The following is a 17,779-nucleotide window of genomic DNA, read 5'->3' as shown; positions in this document are numbered from 1 at the left end:
AGAGACCTATATATCATTGGTTTCTAATGACATCAACACCACACTTAGGGATATTGAGAAAGGCGACTATAGAGTCAAGAACAACATTACTCCTGAGGAGGATAGGGCCATTAAGGGACTCAAGGACAACAAAGACATTATCAAGCTGGCCGACAAAGGGGGCTCCATTGTGGTACTAGATAAAACCTATTATATGTCGGAAATATATAGACAACTGAGTGACACGTCAACATATTTACCTGTTTCTAGGGACCCCACTCTGCGTATTCGCGATCTCATTAAAGATAAGGTCGATTACCACCTCCTACAGGGCACCATTAATAAGAAAATGGCAGAGTTTCTCATCAAGACCAATCCAGTGATACCAGTTTTCTATATCTTACCTAAGATACATAAAAATTTACAGAAACCCCCAGGATGTCCCATAGTCACCTCCACAGAGTCCATCCTCTCTCCTTTGGCCATTACTTTAGATAAAATGCTGACACCTCTGATTCCCCTGATACCTTCATATTTGAAGGATACTTCAGACTTTCTTTCACATATTATGAACCTCACCTCCATATCACCCGACTGCCTACTTGTGACCCTTGATGTGGATAGCCTTTACACCAGCATTGAGCACAGTGACGGTATTCAAGCGGTTGATTGGTTCCTGGAACGACATAAGATTTTCTCCCCAACACAACACACTTTTTGCATGGACCTACTCCAACTAGTACTGGGACACAATTTCTTCCTCTTTGAGGACCAATTCTACATGCAGCAGCGGGATACAGCCATGGGGTCAAATATGGCGCCTGCATACGTAAATATTTATATGGCACACTTTGAGGATACATTCATATATAATCATCCACTTTGGACAAAACACGCCATTATCTGGAAACGATATATCGATGATATCTTTGTCATCTGGCATGGAGACACCGATTCCCTCAAACTCTTCCATCATGACATTTGCTCCTTTAGGCCTGGCCTAACGTTTACTGTACACAGTGACCCTGTCCAGATCAACTTCTTGGACAGTATGGTTTCATTATCACTTGAGGGTAATATCAGTACGGATCTTTACGTCAAACCTACTGATAAAAACAGTCTTTTACTATACTCAAGCTGCCATCCCTCACACAGCAAGAAGGCTTTACCCATTTCAGAACACAGGAGGATAGAGAGGATTGTCTCCGACCCCCAAAAACAGATATCACAATTCCATGTAATGGGTAACAAATTCATTTCACGAGGCTACCCTGCTACCATTGCATACAATCGGTCATCTCGTACCCATGAACAGGATACTATTAAACCCCGCATTACATGCGTCCAAACCTACCACCCCATTTCACCTATCTTTAAAGGCATCATTTCCAAACACTGGCCACTTCTCCAAAAGGCATACCCTTCAATCACTGAATTCTGTACACCTTCTCTATTCTGTCACAAGAGACCAAGGAACCTCAGAGACAATCTGATCAAAGCGGACATAGGATCAGCAACCCAATCACACCAGACCTTCCTAGGGACCCCCAAAATGGGCAATTTCCCTTGCTTGTACTGCCTCCAATGCAACAATCTTACCAAGGGAAACACATTTACACACCCTCATACAGGTAAAACCTTTCCCGTTAGAGGTTTTTATACCTGTTATTCTTCATTTCTGATATACCTCATCAAGTGTCCATGCGGTCTTGGATATGTCGGGGAGACTACCCAACATATCCGGGACCGCATAAGTAAACATAAATCTACCATTCGGTGCAGGCAACTTCTACTGCCCATTCCGCATCACTTTCATATAGCCCATCATACAGTGGCCCAACTGAGGTTTCAGGTTATTGAGCACATCCCGTACATGCGTAGAGGGGGTGACAGAATCCGCAAATTAAAAGAAAGAGAAGCCTTTTGGATTTTCGCGCTGGGCACCCTCGAACCTAAGGGGTTAAATCGCGATTACGAGGTCTATTATTAAATTAGGTTACCCATTGTTTTTCTCAACTTCTTCTGATTATGTTTTTTTCCATTTTACTGTGCATAATAAGTTAATGTAACTGGCATATGTAATTGTTGTGACTGCCATATTTATGCATCCCGTGACGGTATGTGATATTATATGTATCTGCAATTTTCCCTTATACTAGGATACAATTAATTCCATTTTCCCATTTTTCTAGGCTCCTTTCACCATGTGACCCACCTGCTCTTCACAAACCATCCACTGGTTCACTTTTCCTTTAAGAAGTCACTTGAACTGCGCGTTACCTATATCCTGCACTGCATAGGTCATTATAAGGTTAGACTCCTTTTCCCCTGCAGCTCTATCACCACTCACCACCTTACTGCGCAAGCGCGGAACAGCGCTGCAGTTCCACCATCCACCACTGTCATCTCTGAACACTGTGTCATAGCGCGCTTCCGCTATGCGCATGCGCGGACGATATACGTTCTGCTCATGCGTGAGCATGCGTGCCACCAAACCAATGATGCGTTCCACTTCCAAATCAGGACGTACACGCAGGTGAGTAGCATCCCTCCCTCTGCAGCTCCTTTATAAATTCTGAGCCATCATAATGCAGGTGCACTTGCCAGCCAGGACCCTGTCCCTACGGACGCAGGTTTGTACTGTCCACCACATGGATTCTCACGTTGTCATTATAGATCACATACTCAGTGTAGTTCACTGTATATTTCTCTTGAATGTAGGCACTGTCCATATACTCCAGAACTGCTTCTTGACCTCTGCGTTGTAAGGTACTGTGTCTCTTATATACTACTCCCTGTCCCACTTTTCAGCCTCTCATTGCCCCCTCTTTTTCCCTTCACACAGAAATCCCCCAGGGAATGTCTTGGACTACATAACCTTATTCTTAACGTGATGTGATACCGGCTGAGGGTAATACATCATAACATGTATATTTAAGCCCACATGGGGTCATTGTATACCAGCCATATATTCACATTGCTCTCATTTTTATGCCCTCTTGACTAAAGGTTCCTTCTACTGCATCAGACATGTGGTCCCTTGATGTATGTTCCTTACTGTGATACAAAATAACACGGCTACAATTGTCCACTCTACCTCACCCAGACAGGTACTCATTTAAGATTTTTTTCCACCTCCTTCCCTGACGTGATTTTGATATAAGTACATATGGATACCTTATCCCCCTCTTTTTCTAGGCCATACCTACCCATATGGATATAATAGGCTATGTGACCACACAGTACTGAGCCTACCTTGGACATTTTGCCACATACGAGCTGGTACCATCTATGCCCCTTTATTCCACATTATGTTATACCGACAGTTACACTGTACCTCAATGCAGATCTCTCTCATATTTTGCATATTTTTCATTTAGACTATACACATAGTCTTTTCAGTCTAAAGACGTCATCACACGGTTCCTTCTGGCACAACTAGACCAATTGTTTTGACATCCCTGTATATCGCATACCTACAGGTATTGAGTATGTGTCCCACATTACATTGACGGTTACATCCTTTTACATAATCTGCTAATGGTTCTTACATGTTTTTTCATCTAGACCATATGTATAGTGTTCACCCGTCTATGACGACATCATACTGTTCCTCTTAGTGCAACACGATCACTGGTTCTAATGTTTTAGGTACGTTCACGTGTCAGATACTTCTCGTCTCTTTTACTCATCCTTGATGAAATGTATTCATTAGACCTATTGTTATTCAGGCATCTTTGTAAACTCTATACTTGGAAGTTTTGTGCTAATATTTGTATTTCTGATGTACATATGAGATTTATCTACATCATGTTCATGTAATGTGATGTTTTTTCATGTCATGTCCTGATATTGACTATTGTACCATTTTTGTTTGTAACACTCTGTATAGATTTCTTTTTTTCTCACTAGTCTGATAAGAGCCCTTGAGAAAGGTCCTATTAGGACCGAAACGTTGGGACAGTATTTTATGATTCCATAAAATTATGTTCAGCACCATCCAAGGTCTTTTTTCATATTCTTTTATGGTGTATCGGAGGTCTTTTTGTGATTTATTGAATCTTGCAAGTGACCATCTAGATGATCCGGGGAGGCATGGGAGAAGGTCATGTGGTCAAGTGAGACCAAAATAGAATTAGTATTAGAGCATTGAAGATGGGTCGTGGCTGAGTCTTACAGCATGATGATGACCCGAAACACACAGACAGGGCAACTAAAGACCTGAGCCTAATAGATAATCTTTGGAAGGAACTGAAACTCAATGCAGCCCAGTGACAGCCCAGAAACCTAAAAGATCTGGAGAAGATCTATATGGAGGAGTGAACCAAAATCCCTGCTGCAATATGTGCAAACTGGGTCAAGAACTGTAGGAAACGTCTGACCTCTGTAACTGCAAACAAAGGTTTCAAAATTGTCCACGTATCAAATTCGAATATTGTAAGAGTAAGCTTCTTACCTTTGGATAAGGCTTGAGTTGCCATTCTGCGGAAGGGAAGGTGGTTGGATCAGCGGTTCTCAGGAATAGTGGGTCGCTGTTCAGGCACCAGATTTTGTTGTCGCCATTTGCATAGGACATATAAGATTTTGTGTGTGTGGTCCTAATTAAATTATAAAGATCAAGTATGTGTGACGCCTTGGCCTATCAGGACGTCACAGGGTATTGGGCAATCTGCCCTTCTGCGCAGTACCCAACTCCTCCTTGGTTACGGGTCCCTAACAAACTGTGTTGCCAAGAACAGCTAAGTAAAATCCTAGGAACACTCTGCACCACACCCACCAGACACGCCAGTGGTCGGCCTGAGTGGAATAGGGCCGCCCACTTGGGGGGGTTGGTTAAGCAGGGGTCAGGAGCAGTCAGTTGAGGAGTAGTGTTGAAGAAGAGAGGAGGTCAGGAGCAGGGCTCCTTGAGACTACGAGGTGGCAGACGGTCTGGGCCTGGTAGGAGCTGGAACCCCCGGTTGCAGGGGATCGTGACAAGGGGCATGGAACTGCTGAGGAGGGCAGCCGGCGGCCTTGTGCCATCTCCGGGCAGGGGCCAGGGCACGGCAGGGTACAAGGAACCTAGGGCAGGGAGTAGCTTTAGGCGCCCTGTCAATTCACCCGACGAGGATGGAGCCTTCAAGATCCGTTCTCCACCCGCTCCAAAATCAGGGTACTAGCGCAACGAGGGGGATAGGACTTTCCACACATACGGTCCAGGAAATCCCAAGCGTGAACCCTGAGAGCAAGCTCACCCAGTTAGCCATACTGGTGAGCGGGACCCGACTAGTTCTATACTACAGGGATTCAACAAGAGTAAAGACACAGTGCCATGAAAGGGTTACAGACCAACAAGCAACACCAGCAAAACGGGACCCAAAACATGCTCCCCCTGCGGCAGCGGTGTTCAGAACTTTGGTTTACAAGTTGTCGGTGTCAGCGTTATTGCACTGAGCGAGTACGCAGTGACCCTTAACTCCCCAACGGCACTCCCCCGTCATCATCACCGAGTCCCGGGACATTCCCCCTACCCACAGAGGGGTTAAACACCTGGATGCTCACCCCAACGCCATTGGGTACTCCCATCAGCAGCGGTGGTACTCCACCTTACCACACACTGTGGGTGGCGTCATGAAACATAGACTTTTCTTTAGCCGACCACCAGCTATTATGGCGACCCATCTGCAGCCAACGATAACGTTGCTGGGGGCGTTGGATATGTGGAACGTTGTACCCCATAGGCTGCGTGCTGCGAATGCTGCGGTTAAAGATCAAAAAGTTAACAGCAGTGGGTGAAGCTTACCTCCACTGAATAAAACAGATATCATAAGCTGGCAATAATGGAGACTCAGCTTCTAAGCCCGCAAGAAGAAATAGGATGTTATAATACGTTCCATATTGAGAAGGGGTTAAAGAAAACCTGGCAGCTACAAAAACACTATTTACCTGCATATATAGTGGTAATCTGAGTACCTAGCATTTAAATGATATCTATTTGGTTTATTGGAACATTGTGTGACGCTAGTCACTGCACGGACAAGCTGTTAGGCAGGGTTACCAAACGTTCCAGGGACAGACACAAAGAGAGCATGCCGTGAACTAAGTGGAAAGACAAAGGCGTAGTCAGGTCTGGGGTCAGAATACCAGGAGGATAGTGGATCAGGGAAAATGGATGGTCAGAGGAGGTCTAATGTCTGGCAGCTATAGATCAGAACACAGCACAGATAACCGAGGCCCAGTGTCATGTGGTGTTCAGGCCCACATTCACGGGATGCCGCCGCGGCGGACTCTGTTCACAGGCAACCTGATCTTAGTTGCTCAGCCTCAGCTGAGTCTTTTCAACTGCTTTCCAGTCCTGCAGGAGTTAATTCTTGTGGAGTGGTGTGTGGCTCCTTGAGACTCAGGGGGCTAATTTCTATTCATCGGTCTTCTCCGTATTTAAGGTTTGTGAGTCTGTTTGTTACTGCAGATGATACCTTCAGCTTATGCTCCTGTGATTCCGGTCGTTGTGGCAATCCTATTCTTGGTGACCAGTAGTTTACTGTTTGAGTGGAGTGGAAATTCCCCCGTTGTTCATTTACTTCTTTCCTTATACTTTATTCCCTCCCATACATGTATTGTCTCTCCTTTGTGTGCAGTGGGTATGAGTTTTGTTTTTTTCCTGTGTCTGTGGTATTTGTGGGGTTTGCATCTCCACTCTCGATGAGGGGGTGTTAGATCAGGGTTTGGAAAGGAGTTAGGGTTTTGCTGGCGGTCCAGACCTGAATACCATCAAATCTACCTCTGGGATAAGAGACAGCACAAGGTCCCTAGTCTGAGGACCAGTTTCTGGGGTCCCTGCTCCAGTTACCCAACACCTCCGTGATACCCTGGTTTTGGGACTAACTACTCAGCTGAGTAGTAACTGATCAATCACTCAAAACAGGGAGCCCCGAAGATAGCAAGCACCTCCCAGTTTCAGATTGGACAGCTGAGCTGTCGCTCAACAAACTAACAGCTTGGCATGGCCCTGATTCCATACGGAGGCATAATTGTCACTCACTGCGTCCAAGACAGCGGAGAGATTGTTCATCAGAACAAAGAATGACTGGAACACCTGTCTGTGAGAATTAGGTGCTAGCTCAGAAATACCTGACCATAATAAAGATAATAAGCTGCACACTAACCACTATAAAAATGTAAACATGAAAATGGTAAAGCATTACTACTATAGGGATACGATGAAGAATGAAAAATACATTTAGCTATCTGGAAACAATGAAATACATGAAAAATGGTATTGCAAAACTGCTATGAATATTTGAAAGTAGGATAGATGTTTAGCAAATGTATTGATCAATGCAAGTGAGCCCGAACCAACCTCAAGGTAATCTCTAATTTTTCGGCAACCTAACTTCAATGCCTCTCTATGTGCTATTAAAATCTGCAAGTATGGGCAGACAGGCTCCTGGCTATATAGGATCATGAATAGAGTCTGTTAATAGGGCGGGGTTCTCAGTTGGAAAAAACTGCATGCTAATCAGAAAAAAGACTGACTGGAACACCTGTGTGTGAATTAGGTGCTAGCTCAAAAATACATGACTATAATACTATAATGCACATATAGGTGTTCCAGTCAGTCTTTTTTCTGATTAGCATGCAGTTTCTTCTGACTGAGAACCCCGCCCTACTACCAGATTAGGTTGCTGAAAAATTAGAGATTACCTAGTCCTTGGTTTTCGGGCTCATTTGCATTGATCAATACATTTGCTAAACATCTCTCCTACTTTCAAATATTCATAGCAGTTCTGCAATACCATTTTTCATGTATTTCATTGTTTCCAGATAGCTAAAGGTATTTTTCATTGTTCATAGTATCCCTATAGCAGTAATGCTTTACCATTATTCATGTTTATACTTTTATAGTGGTTAGTGTGCAGCTTATTATCTTTATTATAGTGGAGAGATTGTGACACAGTAACTGCAAGGAGAAAATGCAGATACTTTCTCCCAGCAGCTGCTCACTTCCAGTCACCAGCACAGTGGGAGAGGCTGTAACAGTCACCACTTACTAGGTAGTGGGCGCACAGTAATCAACCCTCTTGTTCCTTGGCTGACAGCCTGTGAGTGGTGTTACGGTTTCCCGCACTGCATCGGTGACTGTATACGAGTAACTTCATTTTCTCCTTGCAGCTGGGAATGTGACTGTTCTCTTTGTTATTTAATGGTGATTCTTCCCTGAGGAGGGTTACCTGTGGAAAGGTCTCTACTCCATTCATCACTCCGCACATCCATTTCTCCTTTTCACCTGTACATACCCCCCCTTTCAATTCGAGTGACCACGTGACCCCTGGGTCCAGAAACCTCTCGATCCACCGCGGATCCGGATCCGAGCAGCCCCGCTGCTGAAACAGGGGCGGTATATATGTATATATTGGAGACCCCCCCTATGAGACAATAAAGTATCAGGAGTAGCTCTCCCTTTGTCTCAAACAAATAAAAGATTACATCATGGTCACTCATTTATATAAGACTATATAAACTTTTTAGTTTCACATTCCTGAACTTCACTTAAAGAAACTGAAACTATACAAGTCCTTATCTAAAGTAAACAGAGGTCTCTGCTGCATTTCACCAGGGGAAACACAGCACAGGCTCTTACACAAATACAAAATGGAGTGTAGATTTAACAAAATGGATTCTGCTCTCATTCAAGCAATACACAAATGGAAGAATAAAGTGTACAGCTTGGCTATAAAAAAAATAAATTTCTGGCCAGCAAAAATTAAAAAAAAATGTGTTAACGGATGAATAGTTGTAAATGATCCATTATAAAAAGTACAAACTGTAATGACATAAAATTAACTCTTTATTAACATAGTAAAAGTCTATTAATATTAACTAAAACAGACATTCTATTCATGACTATGGCTTCACTCCTGTGTGAATTCTCTCATGTTTAACAAGATCTGATTTCTGTGCAAAACATTTCCCACATTCTGAACATGAAAATGACTTCTCTCCTGTGTGAATTCTCTCATGTATAATGAGATGTGATTTCCGAACAAAACATTTCCCACATTCTGAACATGAATATGGCTTCTCTCCTGTGTGAATTCTCTCATGTTTAACAAGATCTGATTTCTGTGCAAAACATTTCCCACATTCGGAACATGAATATGGGTTCTCTCCTGTGTGAATTCTCTCATGTTGAACAAGCTCTGATTTCTGTGCAAAACATTTCCCACATTCTGAACATGAATATGGCTTCTCTCCTGTGTGAATTCGCTCATGTTTAACAAGATTTGATTTCAAAGCAAAACATTTCTCACATTCTGAACATGAATATGGCTTCACTCCTGTGTGAAATCTCTCATGTGTAATGAGAGCTGATTTCTGAGCAAAACATTTCTCACATTCTGAACATGAATATGGCTTCTCTCCTGTGTGAATTCTCTCATGTTTAACAAGATCTGATTTCTGTGCAAAACATTTCCCACATTCGGAACATGAATATGGCTTCTCTCCTGTGTGAATTCTCTCATGTTTAACAAGCTCTGATTTCTGTGCAAAACATTTCCCACATTCTGAACATGAATATGGCTTCTCTCCTGTGTGAATTCTCTCATGTTTAACAAGATTTGATTTCAAAGCAAAACATTTCTCACATTCTGAACATGAATATGGCTTCTCTCCTGTGTGAATTCTCTCATGTTGAACAAGCTCTGATTTCTGTGCAAAACATTTCCCACATTCGGAACATGAATATGGCTTCTCTCCTGTGTGAATTCTCTCATGTTGAACAAGCTCTGATTTCTGTGCAAAACATTTCCCACATTCTGAACATGAATATGGCTTCTCTCCTGTGTGAATTCTCTCATGTTTAACAAGATTTGATTTCAAAGCAAAACATTTCTCGCATTCTGAACATGAATATGGCTTCACTCCTGTGTGAAATCTCTCATGTGTAATGAGAGCTGATTTCGAAGCAAAACATTTCCCACATTCTGAACATGAATATGACTTTTCTCCTGTGTGAATTCTCTCATGTGTAATGAGATGTGATTTCCGAACAAAACATTTCCCACATTCTGAACATGAATATGGCTTCTCTCCTGTGTGAATTCTCTCATGTTTAACAAGATCTGATTTCTGTGCAAAACATTTCTCACATTCTGAACATGAATATGGCTTCTCTCCTGTGTGAATTCTCGCATGTGTAATGAGATGTGATTTCCGAACAAAACATTTCCCACATTCTGAACATGAATATGACTTCTCTCCTGTGTGAATTCTCTCATGTGTAATGAGATGTGATTTCTGAGCAAAACATTTCTCACATTCTGAACATGAATATGGCTTCTCTCCTGTGTGAATTCTCTCATGTTGAACAAGCTCTGATTTCTGTGCAAAACATTTCCCACATTCTGAACATGAATATGGCTTCTCTCCTGTGTGAATTCTCTCATGTTTAACAAGCTCTGATTTCTGTGCAAAACATTTCCCACATTCTGAACATGAATATGGCTTCTCTCCTGTGTGAATTCTCTCATGTTTAACAAGATTTGATTTCAAACCAAAACATTTCTCACATTCTGAACATGAATATGGCTTCACTCCTGTGTGAAATCTCTCATGTGTAATGAGAGCTGATTTCGAAGCAAAACATTTCCCACATTCTGAACATGAATATGACTTTTCTCCTGTGTGAATTCTCTCATGTGTAATGAGATGTGATTTCCGAACAAAACATTTCCCACATTCTGAACATGAATATGGCTTCTCTCCTGTGTGAATTCTCTCATGTTTAACAAGATCTGATTTCTGTGCAAAACATTTCTCACATTCTGAACATGAATATGGCTTCTCTCCTGTGTGAATTCTCGCATGTGTAATGAGATGTGATTTCCGAACAAAACATTTCCCACATTCTGAACATGAATATGACTTCTCTCCTGTGTGAATTCTCTCATGTTTAACAAGATCTGATTTCTGTGCAAAACATTTCTCACATTCTGAACATGAATATGGCTTCACTCCTGTGTGAATTCTCGCATGTTTAACAAGATATGATTGGTCAGAAAAACATTTCTCACATTCTGAACATGAATATGGCTTCACTCCTGTGTGAATTCTCGCATGTTTAACAAGATGTGATTTCAGACCAAAACATTTCCCATATTCTGCACATGAATATGGCTTCTCTCCTGTGTGAATTCTCTCATGTGTAATGAGAGCTAATTTCTGAGCAAAACATTTCTCACATTCTGAACATGAATATGGCTTCTCTCCTGTGTAAATTCTCGCATGTTTAACAAGATTTGATTTCAAAGCAAAACATTTCCCACATTCTGAACAAGAATATGGCTTCACTCCTGTGTGAATTCTCGCATGTTTAACAAGATATGATTGGTCAGCAAAACATTTATCACATTCTGAACATGAATATGACTTCACTCCTTTGTGACTTTCCCTTGCCTTAGCATTCTGTGTTGAACTCCTGGTACCGTCATCTGCCATAAAGAAAATTGAAGTTATAAGCTTTTAATAATATAACCTCAAAACATACACATAGACACACATAAATCCATACAAATTCCAAAGTGTGTAGTGTTCTACTTTAAAAGGCCTATGTGACAGAAAATACCCAAAATGACATTTTAAAAACTGCACCCTTCAAAGTGCTCAAAACGACATTCAATAAAACATATCTACAAAAGCATATCCAGTGCCACTCAATAATATAAGGATACTTTGGCATTGCATTACTGCTGTAGAAATATTAGAAAAAAGGGATTAATACATAGGTAATGAGAAACACACTGCGACATCGCTAGCGATCTCGCTAGCGATGTGAAATTCGAGATCGCAAGTGCGATCTTTCGAGATCGCACATGCGTAAAATGACCTATGTGCGACCTCGAAAGATCGCACTTGCGATCTAGAATTTCACATCGCTAATGAGATCGCTAGCGATGTCGCAGTGTGTAAAGTACCCTTAAAATGACATAGGCATTGCATTACTGCTTTAGAGATATTTGCAAAGTGAGATTCTTAGTTTATGTATTGACCAATCCATGTGAGCCCGATAACCTTGACAAGCACCTGACCAAGCACTCCACCCTATAGCCAGGGTGTGTCCACCATCTTATTTAGACAGGAACCAGACATGCAGATTTTTAATCACACATAGAGGCATTTAAGGTTAGCTTCCAAATATAATGAGATCACCTTGTCGAGATTATCCGGCTCACATGGATTGGTCAATACATAAGCTAAGAATCTCTCTTTGCAAATATCTCTGAAGCAGTAATGCAATGCCTATGTCTTTTTACTCATTTTTCACATTAGCTATGTATGTATCCCTTTTTTGTAATATTCCTACAGCAGTAATGCAATACCAAAGTACACTTTAAATGCATCACAGAAATTAAAAAAATGTGGAAGGAAAAAAATAAACATTTTAAATTTTTCCCACAAAAGTGTTGCTTTAACTACAAATTTTCATTTTCCCAAGGGTAAGATGAGAAAATGGACCATATAATTCTGTTGTGCAATTTCTCGTGTGTACGCCAATACCCCAGGACTTGGAAGGGAAGGAGCAACATTTGACTATTGGAGAACAAAATTGGCTGAAATAGAGGATGCCATGTCACGTTTGTAAAGCCCTTGATGTGCCTAAACAGTGGAACACCCCACAAATAATCTCATTTTGAAATCTACACCACTGAAGGAATGTATCTAGAGGTGTGGAGATCATAGGAGTACCCTTATATAGGGCAAAGGGTCTTTAGCAGACCCCCAGCTATTATGGCGACCCATATGCACCCAATGATAAATGTTGCTGGGGGCGTTGGATATGTGGAACGTTGTACCCCGTAGGCTGCGAGCTGCAAATGCTGCTGTCAAAGATCAAAAAGTTAACAGCAGTGGGTGAAGCTTACCTCCACTGAATAACTCAAGCATCTTCTGCTGGCAATAATGGAGACTCAGCTTCCGAGCCCGCAAGAAGCAATAGGATGTAATAATATGTTACATATCGAGAAGGGGTTAAAGAAAACCTGGCAGCTACAAAAACACCATTTACCTGCAGATATAGTGGTAATCTGAGTACCTGGCATTTAAATGATATCTATCTGGTTTATTAGAACAATGTGTGACACTAGTCACTGCACGGACAAGCCGTGAGGCAGGGTTATCAAATGTTCTGGGGTCAAATACAAAGAGAGCATGCCGTGAACTAAGGGTAAAGACAAAGGCGTAGTCAGCTCTGGGGTCAGAATATCAGGAGGATAGCGGATATGGGCAAATGGATAGTCAGAGGAGGTCCAAAGTCTGGTAGCTATAGATCAGAGCACGATAGCCAAGTCCCACATTCGCAGAGACGCGGTGGCGACGGACTCTGTTCACAAGCAACCTGAAATTAGTTGCTCAGCTTCAGCTGAGTGTTTTACACTGTTTTCCTGCCCTGTGGAGTGGTTTGTGGCTCCTTGAGACTCAGGGGCTAATTTCTATTCAGCTGTCTTTTCCCTATTTAAGGTTTGAGATATTACTTGTTACTGCAGTTGATACCTTCAGTTTATGCTCCTGTGATTCCGGTCCTTGTGGCGATCCTTTGTGGGGTTTGCATCTCCACTCCCGGTGGGGGGGGGAGGGGGTGTTAGATCAGGGTTTGGACAGGAGTTAGTGTTACGCTGGCAGTCCAGACTTGGATACCATCAAGCTTACCCCTGGGATAAGGGACAGCACAAAGTCCCTAGTCTGAGGGCCTGTTTCGGGGGGAGGGGGGGGTGTCTCTTCTCCAGTTACCCCGGCACCTCCGTGATACCCTGGTTTTGGGATTAACTACTCAGCTAAGTAACTGATCAATCACTCAGAACAGGGAACCCATGAAGAAACCAAACAACTCCCAGTTTCAGATTGGACAGTTGATCTGTAACTCAATAAACTAACAGCTTGGCACGGCCCTGATTCCATAGAGAGGCAAAATTGTCACTCACTGCGGCCAAGACAACGGAGAGATTGTGACAGTGTCTGCAAGGAGAAAATGCAGTTACATTCTCCCAGCAGCTGCTCACTTCCAGTCACCAGCACAGTGGGAGAGGCTGCAACAGTCACCACTCACTACATAGTGGGTGCACAGTAATCAACCCTCTTGTTCCTTGGCTGACAGCCTGTGAGCGGTAAGTGTTACTGTTTCCCGCACTGCATCAGTGACTGTATACGAGCGGCAGCAGGGAAAATGTAACTTTATTTTCTCTTTGCAGCTGGGAATGTGACTGTTCTCCTTGTTATTTAATGGTGACTCTTCACTGAGGAGGGTTACCTGTGGAAAGGTCTCTACTCCGTTCATCACCCCGCACATCCATTTCTCCTTTTTCCATTGTGTCTGCAGCGTTCTGCATATCTTTTCCCTGAATTTCAAAGCTGTAAAATAAATAATGTAAAAGTCACGGACAGAAGGAAAAGTCATGTGGAAGGTTCTAGATGGACGCTTCTGCTACCAGAGCCGTGTGGCCCCTGAGACCAATCCATGCATGACCTCTACACCTCCTATATCCCCCGTGCTGCCCCAGAGTCAGTTCAGCAGGGATAGAAGCAGACGTGGCAGGGTCCACTTAGTGTGGTACATTATGACATTGGGATTTCCTTCATTGTCTTTACAATTTGGACGCCCTAATGCTTATTTTTCTGTCATTTTATAATTGTTTTAGTCAACAATGTTGTATTTTTGAAAGCTTTCTTTTTGAGGTACATTAGTTTTATTCAATTTTTTTTCTTTAAAGTTGTCCGACATAAGTGCAAATATTTTTTTGTAAGCTATTCGGTGCTGTATTGTAATATAAGGCTACATGCGCACACTGCCGTTTTTTTCTGCACACAAACTGCAACCAAAACTGCACCTTATCAGAGTGAGCCTGGAAATGTCCCAAAAACGCTTGTAATGTAGGTGCGTTTTTAGTGCGTTTTTAGTCATTGCGTTTTTTTTGAAGGAGAAACGAAATATGATAGGAAAGGATAATAGATAGATAGCTAGAATAGATGATAGATAGTAAAAAATAGAAAGAATAGCTAGATGGATAGATGATAAGAACATATAGATTAGATAATAAGAAAGAACAGAAAGAATACATAGAAAGAAATAATAGAATAGCTTGATAGAGGGATAGCCAGCTTGGTTATCTGTTTGTTTGTTTTGTTTTGTTTTGGGGGGGGTAAAAAAAAAAAAATAACATGGGATCCCCCCATTTTTCAGATACAGTACAGGAACCGCAGCAGCTGCAACCCTCAGCTCTCTGCTGTACCTTGGCTAGGGGATCCCACGCGTTTTTTTATTATTTGATTAAAAAAAAAATGACGTGAGATCTCCTTATTTTTCTAATACCAGCCCAGGTGCAGCAGACAACTGGGGGCTGATAATATTAGGGTGGAAAGGGCCATCGTTATTTGGCCCTTTCCAGCCTAACAATAGCAGCCCACAGCCGCCCTAGAAGTGGCATATCCATAAGATGCGCAAATTCTGGAGCTGGACCCGGCTCTTCCCGTTGCCCTGGTGCGGTAGCTATCGGGGTAATAAGGGGTTAATGGCAGACCATAGCTGCCACTAAGCCCTAGGTTAGTGATGTTATGCGTCTATGAGACACCCCACATCACATAAAAAAAGCCACCTTCTTTCACCACTTTATTAACCCCCAAAACACCCCTCGAGGTCCAAAGTAATCCACACGAGGTCCCACGAGGCTTCCAGCTCTGCTACATCCCTGTCCTGTCACAGATAGCAGTCATACAGCATGGCTGCCAGCTGTGAGTGTGGACAGAGCCGCAGCGATCAGAATGAACTAGGGTGAATTCCTGACGTCACAGCTACAGCTCCAGCAGTACGTCGGGTGTCGCAGCAATGACATCACAGGTTCACTGCGGTTCAAGCCTGATGTCCTCCAGCTGTCACAGAAAACCACCAGAGTGTCAGCGGTGCCATCACTCAGGTGTTTGCTGTCACAGTTTGAGTCTTCCTCCGCTGATAGTACAGCACTGAAGAGAGTCGCTCTATGTAGACACGCCCACCGCAGCTGTGATTGGTTGCAGTTAGACAGCTGTCCCTCAGCATGGGGGCTCGTCTGACTGCAACCAATCAATCACAGACAGGGGGAGGAGTCAAAATGTATGAGGCTAATGAGCAGGTCCGGAAAAAGATGAGAGGCGGGGGAGCAGTGTGACAACCGTAATCGGTGAGTATGTACTGCTTGGGGAGAAAGAGAGAGAGCGCAAGAGAGACTGAGAAACCAACACAGGCACCGACATGTCAAATTCACTCCAGCATTGATTTTTTCATTCTGGAACTAAGTTGGTGAGCTGCGTTTCTGTTGACAAAACCGCAGGTAAAACTCATGCAAAATGCACCAATTTGATAGCATGCATTTTCCTTGCCTTTTTGATGCCCTCATTGATTTAAATGGGTGACAAATGTTGACAAAAACAAACGCAGTTTATTTGTCAGCGTTTTTTTTTTGTCAAAAGTTTGTGAAAAAAAGATGCAGCATATTCATTCTTTCTTGCAAGGTGCACATTACAAATCTGACTTCTCATAGACTTTGCTGGGAAGTCAGAGGTCAGAAAGTTCTGCCAACAAAACTGCACCAAAAAACGCATCAAAAACACTACAAAAACGCAGCGTGCGCATGTAGCCTAAATCACCCCTACATTTTTTTTCTTTTCTAACTTTTTTTCCTCTTGAATTATCCCTTCATTCTCTGCAGACAGTTTATTTACCTTCAGCTCAACCAAACATGAAAACTTCCTATGCCGAACCTCACAGTCAGAGCTGGCCCCACCCGGCCTCACTGTCCAGCCCCGCCCTCTTCCCACCCTCTGCAGACTTATTAGGCTATGTTCACATTTCCGCTATTTAGTATCCGTCACATTCTGCCGCTGATAAACAACGCAATCCGTTTGGCGGATTCCGTTGTTTCCCATAGACTTGTATAAGCGGCGGATTGTGACTGATGCCATTGCGTTGCATCTGCCGCACGACTGATCAGTCATGGAACGTCGGGCAGCAGGAACGCAGCATTTAACATTTTTTGAGCAGCGGAATCCTTTTGGTTTCACTGCGCATGGTCAAATTTTGTGTTTAATTATTCAAACCAACGTCTCTCTCGGCGGCCGAACGATCAGCTGATCACCCGGCTGCCGGCTACTGTGAGCAATCAGCTGATCCCCCGGCTGCCGGCTACTGTGAGCGATCAGCTGATCACCCGCCTTCTGTGAGCGATCAGCTGATCATTCATAATAGCCGGCCGCTGGTTAAACAGTAAAAAAAAAACTAAAAAAAAACAAATGGATCGTTGTTTTGCAGAATCAGTCACATCAGTTGTGCCACTATCTGCAACGCATCCATTGCATCAGTCACACAACTGATTGTGACGGATGCAAAACAACGGAAGTGTGAACATAGCCTTAGCTGTCAGTATTCAGGCCAGCACTGACCTGTTATCACTCTAGCATTGGAAATAACAGCCCCATATCGAGCTCTGCACCCCCCCACCACACACATCGGGCTCTGCACCCCCCCACCACACACATCGGGCTCTGCACCCGCCACCACACACATCGGGCTCTGCACCCCCCACCACACACATCGGGCTCTGCACCCCCCCACCACACACATCAGGCTCTGCACCCCCCCACCACACACATCGGGCTCTGCACCCCCCCCACACACACACACACGCACATCGGGCTCTGCACCCCCCCACACTCACATCAGGCTCTGCACCCCCCATACACACATCGGGCTCTGCACCCCCCCCACACACACACACACACACATCGGGCTCTGCAA

The 17,779-nt window shown here is 43.3% G+C and overlaps 1 protein-coding gene across 1 annotated transcript in view; it reads right to left on the bottom strand.

The window, feature by feature from the left end:
• The window catches only part of LOC142258726 (uncharacterized), a 199,295-nt gene that overhangs the window by 95,948 nt on the left and 85,568 nt on the right, over positions 1–17,779 (bottom strand). The window contains exons 3-4 of the mRNA XM_075331341.1: positions 14,264–14,364; positions 8,864–11,450 (exon numbers count right to left, since the gene is read on the bottom strand). Coding sequence (XP_075187456.1) covers positions 8,864–11,450; positions 14,264–14,342 — 2,666 coding nt within the window. The 5' untranslated portion in view covers positions 14,343–14,364. The remainder of the gene's footprint in view (positions 1–8,863; positions 11,451–14,263; positions 14,365–17,779) is intronic.

Source organism: Anomaloglossus baeobatrachus (genome assembly GCF_048569485.1).
Source record: "Anomaloglossus baeobatrachus isolate aAnoBae1 chromosome 3 unlocalized genomic scaffold, aAnoBae1.hap1 SUPER_3_unloc_3, whole genome shotgun sequence".
Lineage (NCBI taxonomy): Eukaryota > Metazoa > Chordata > Amphibia > Anura > Aromobatidae > Anomaloglossus > Anomaloglossus baeobatrachus.
This window is presented reverse-complemented; position numbering and strand designations above follow the sequence as displayed.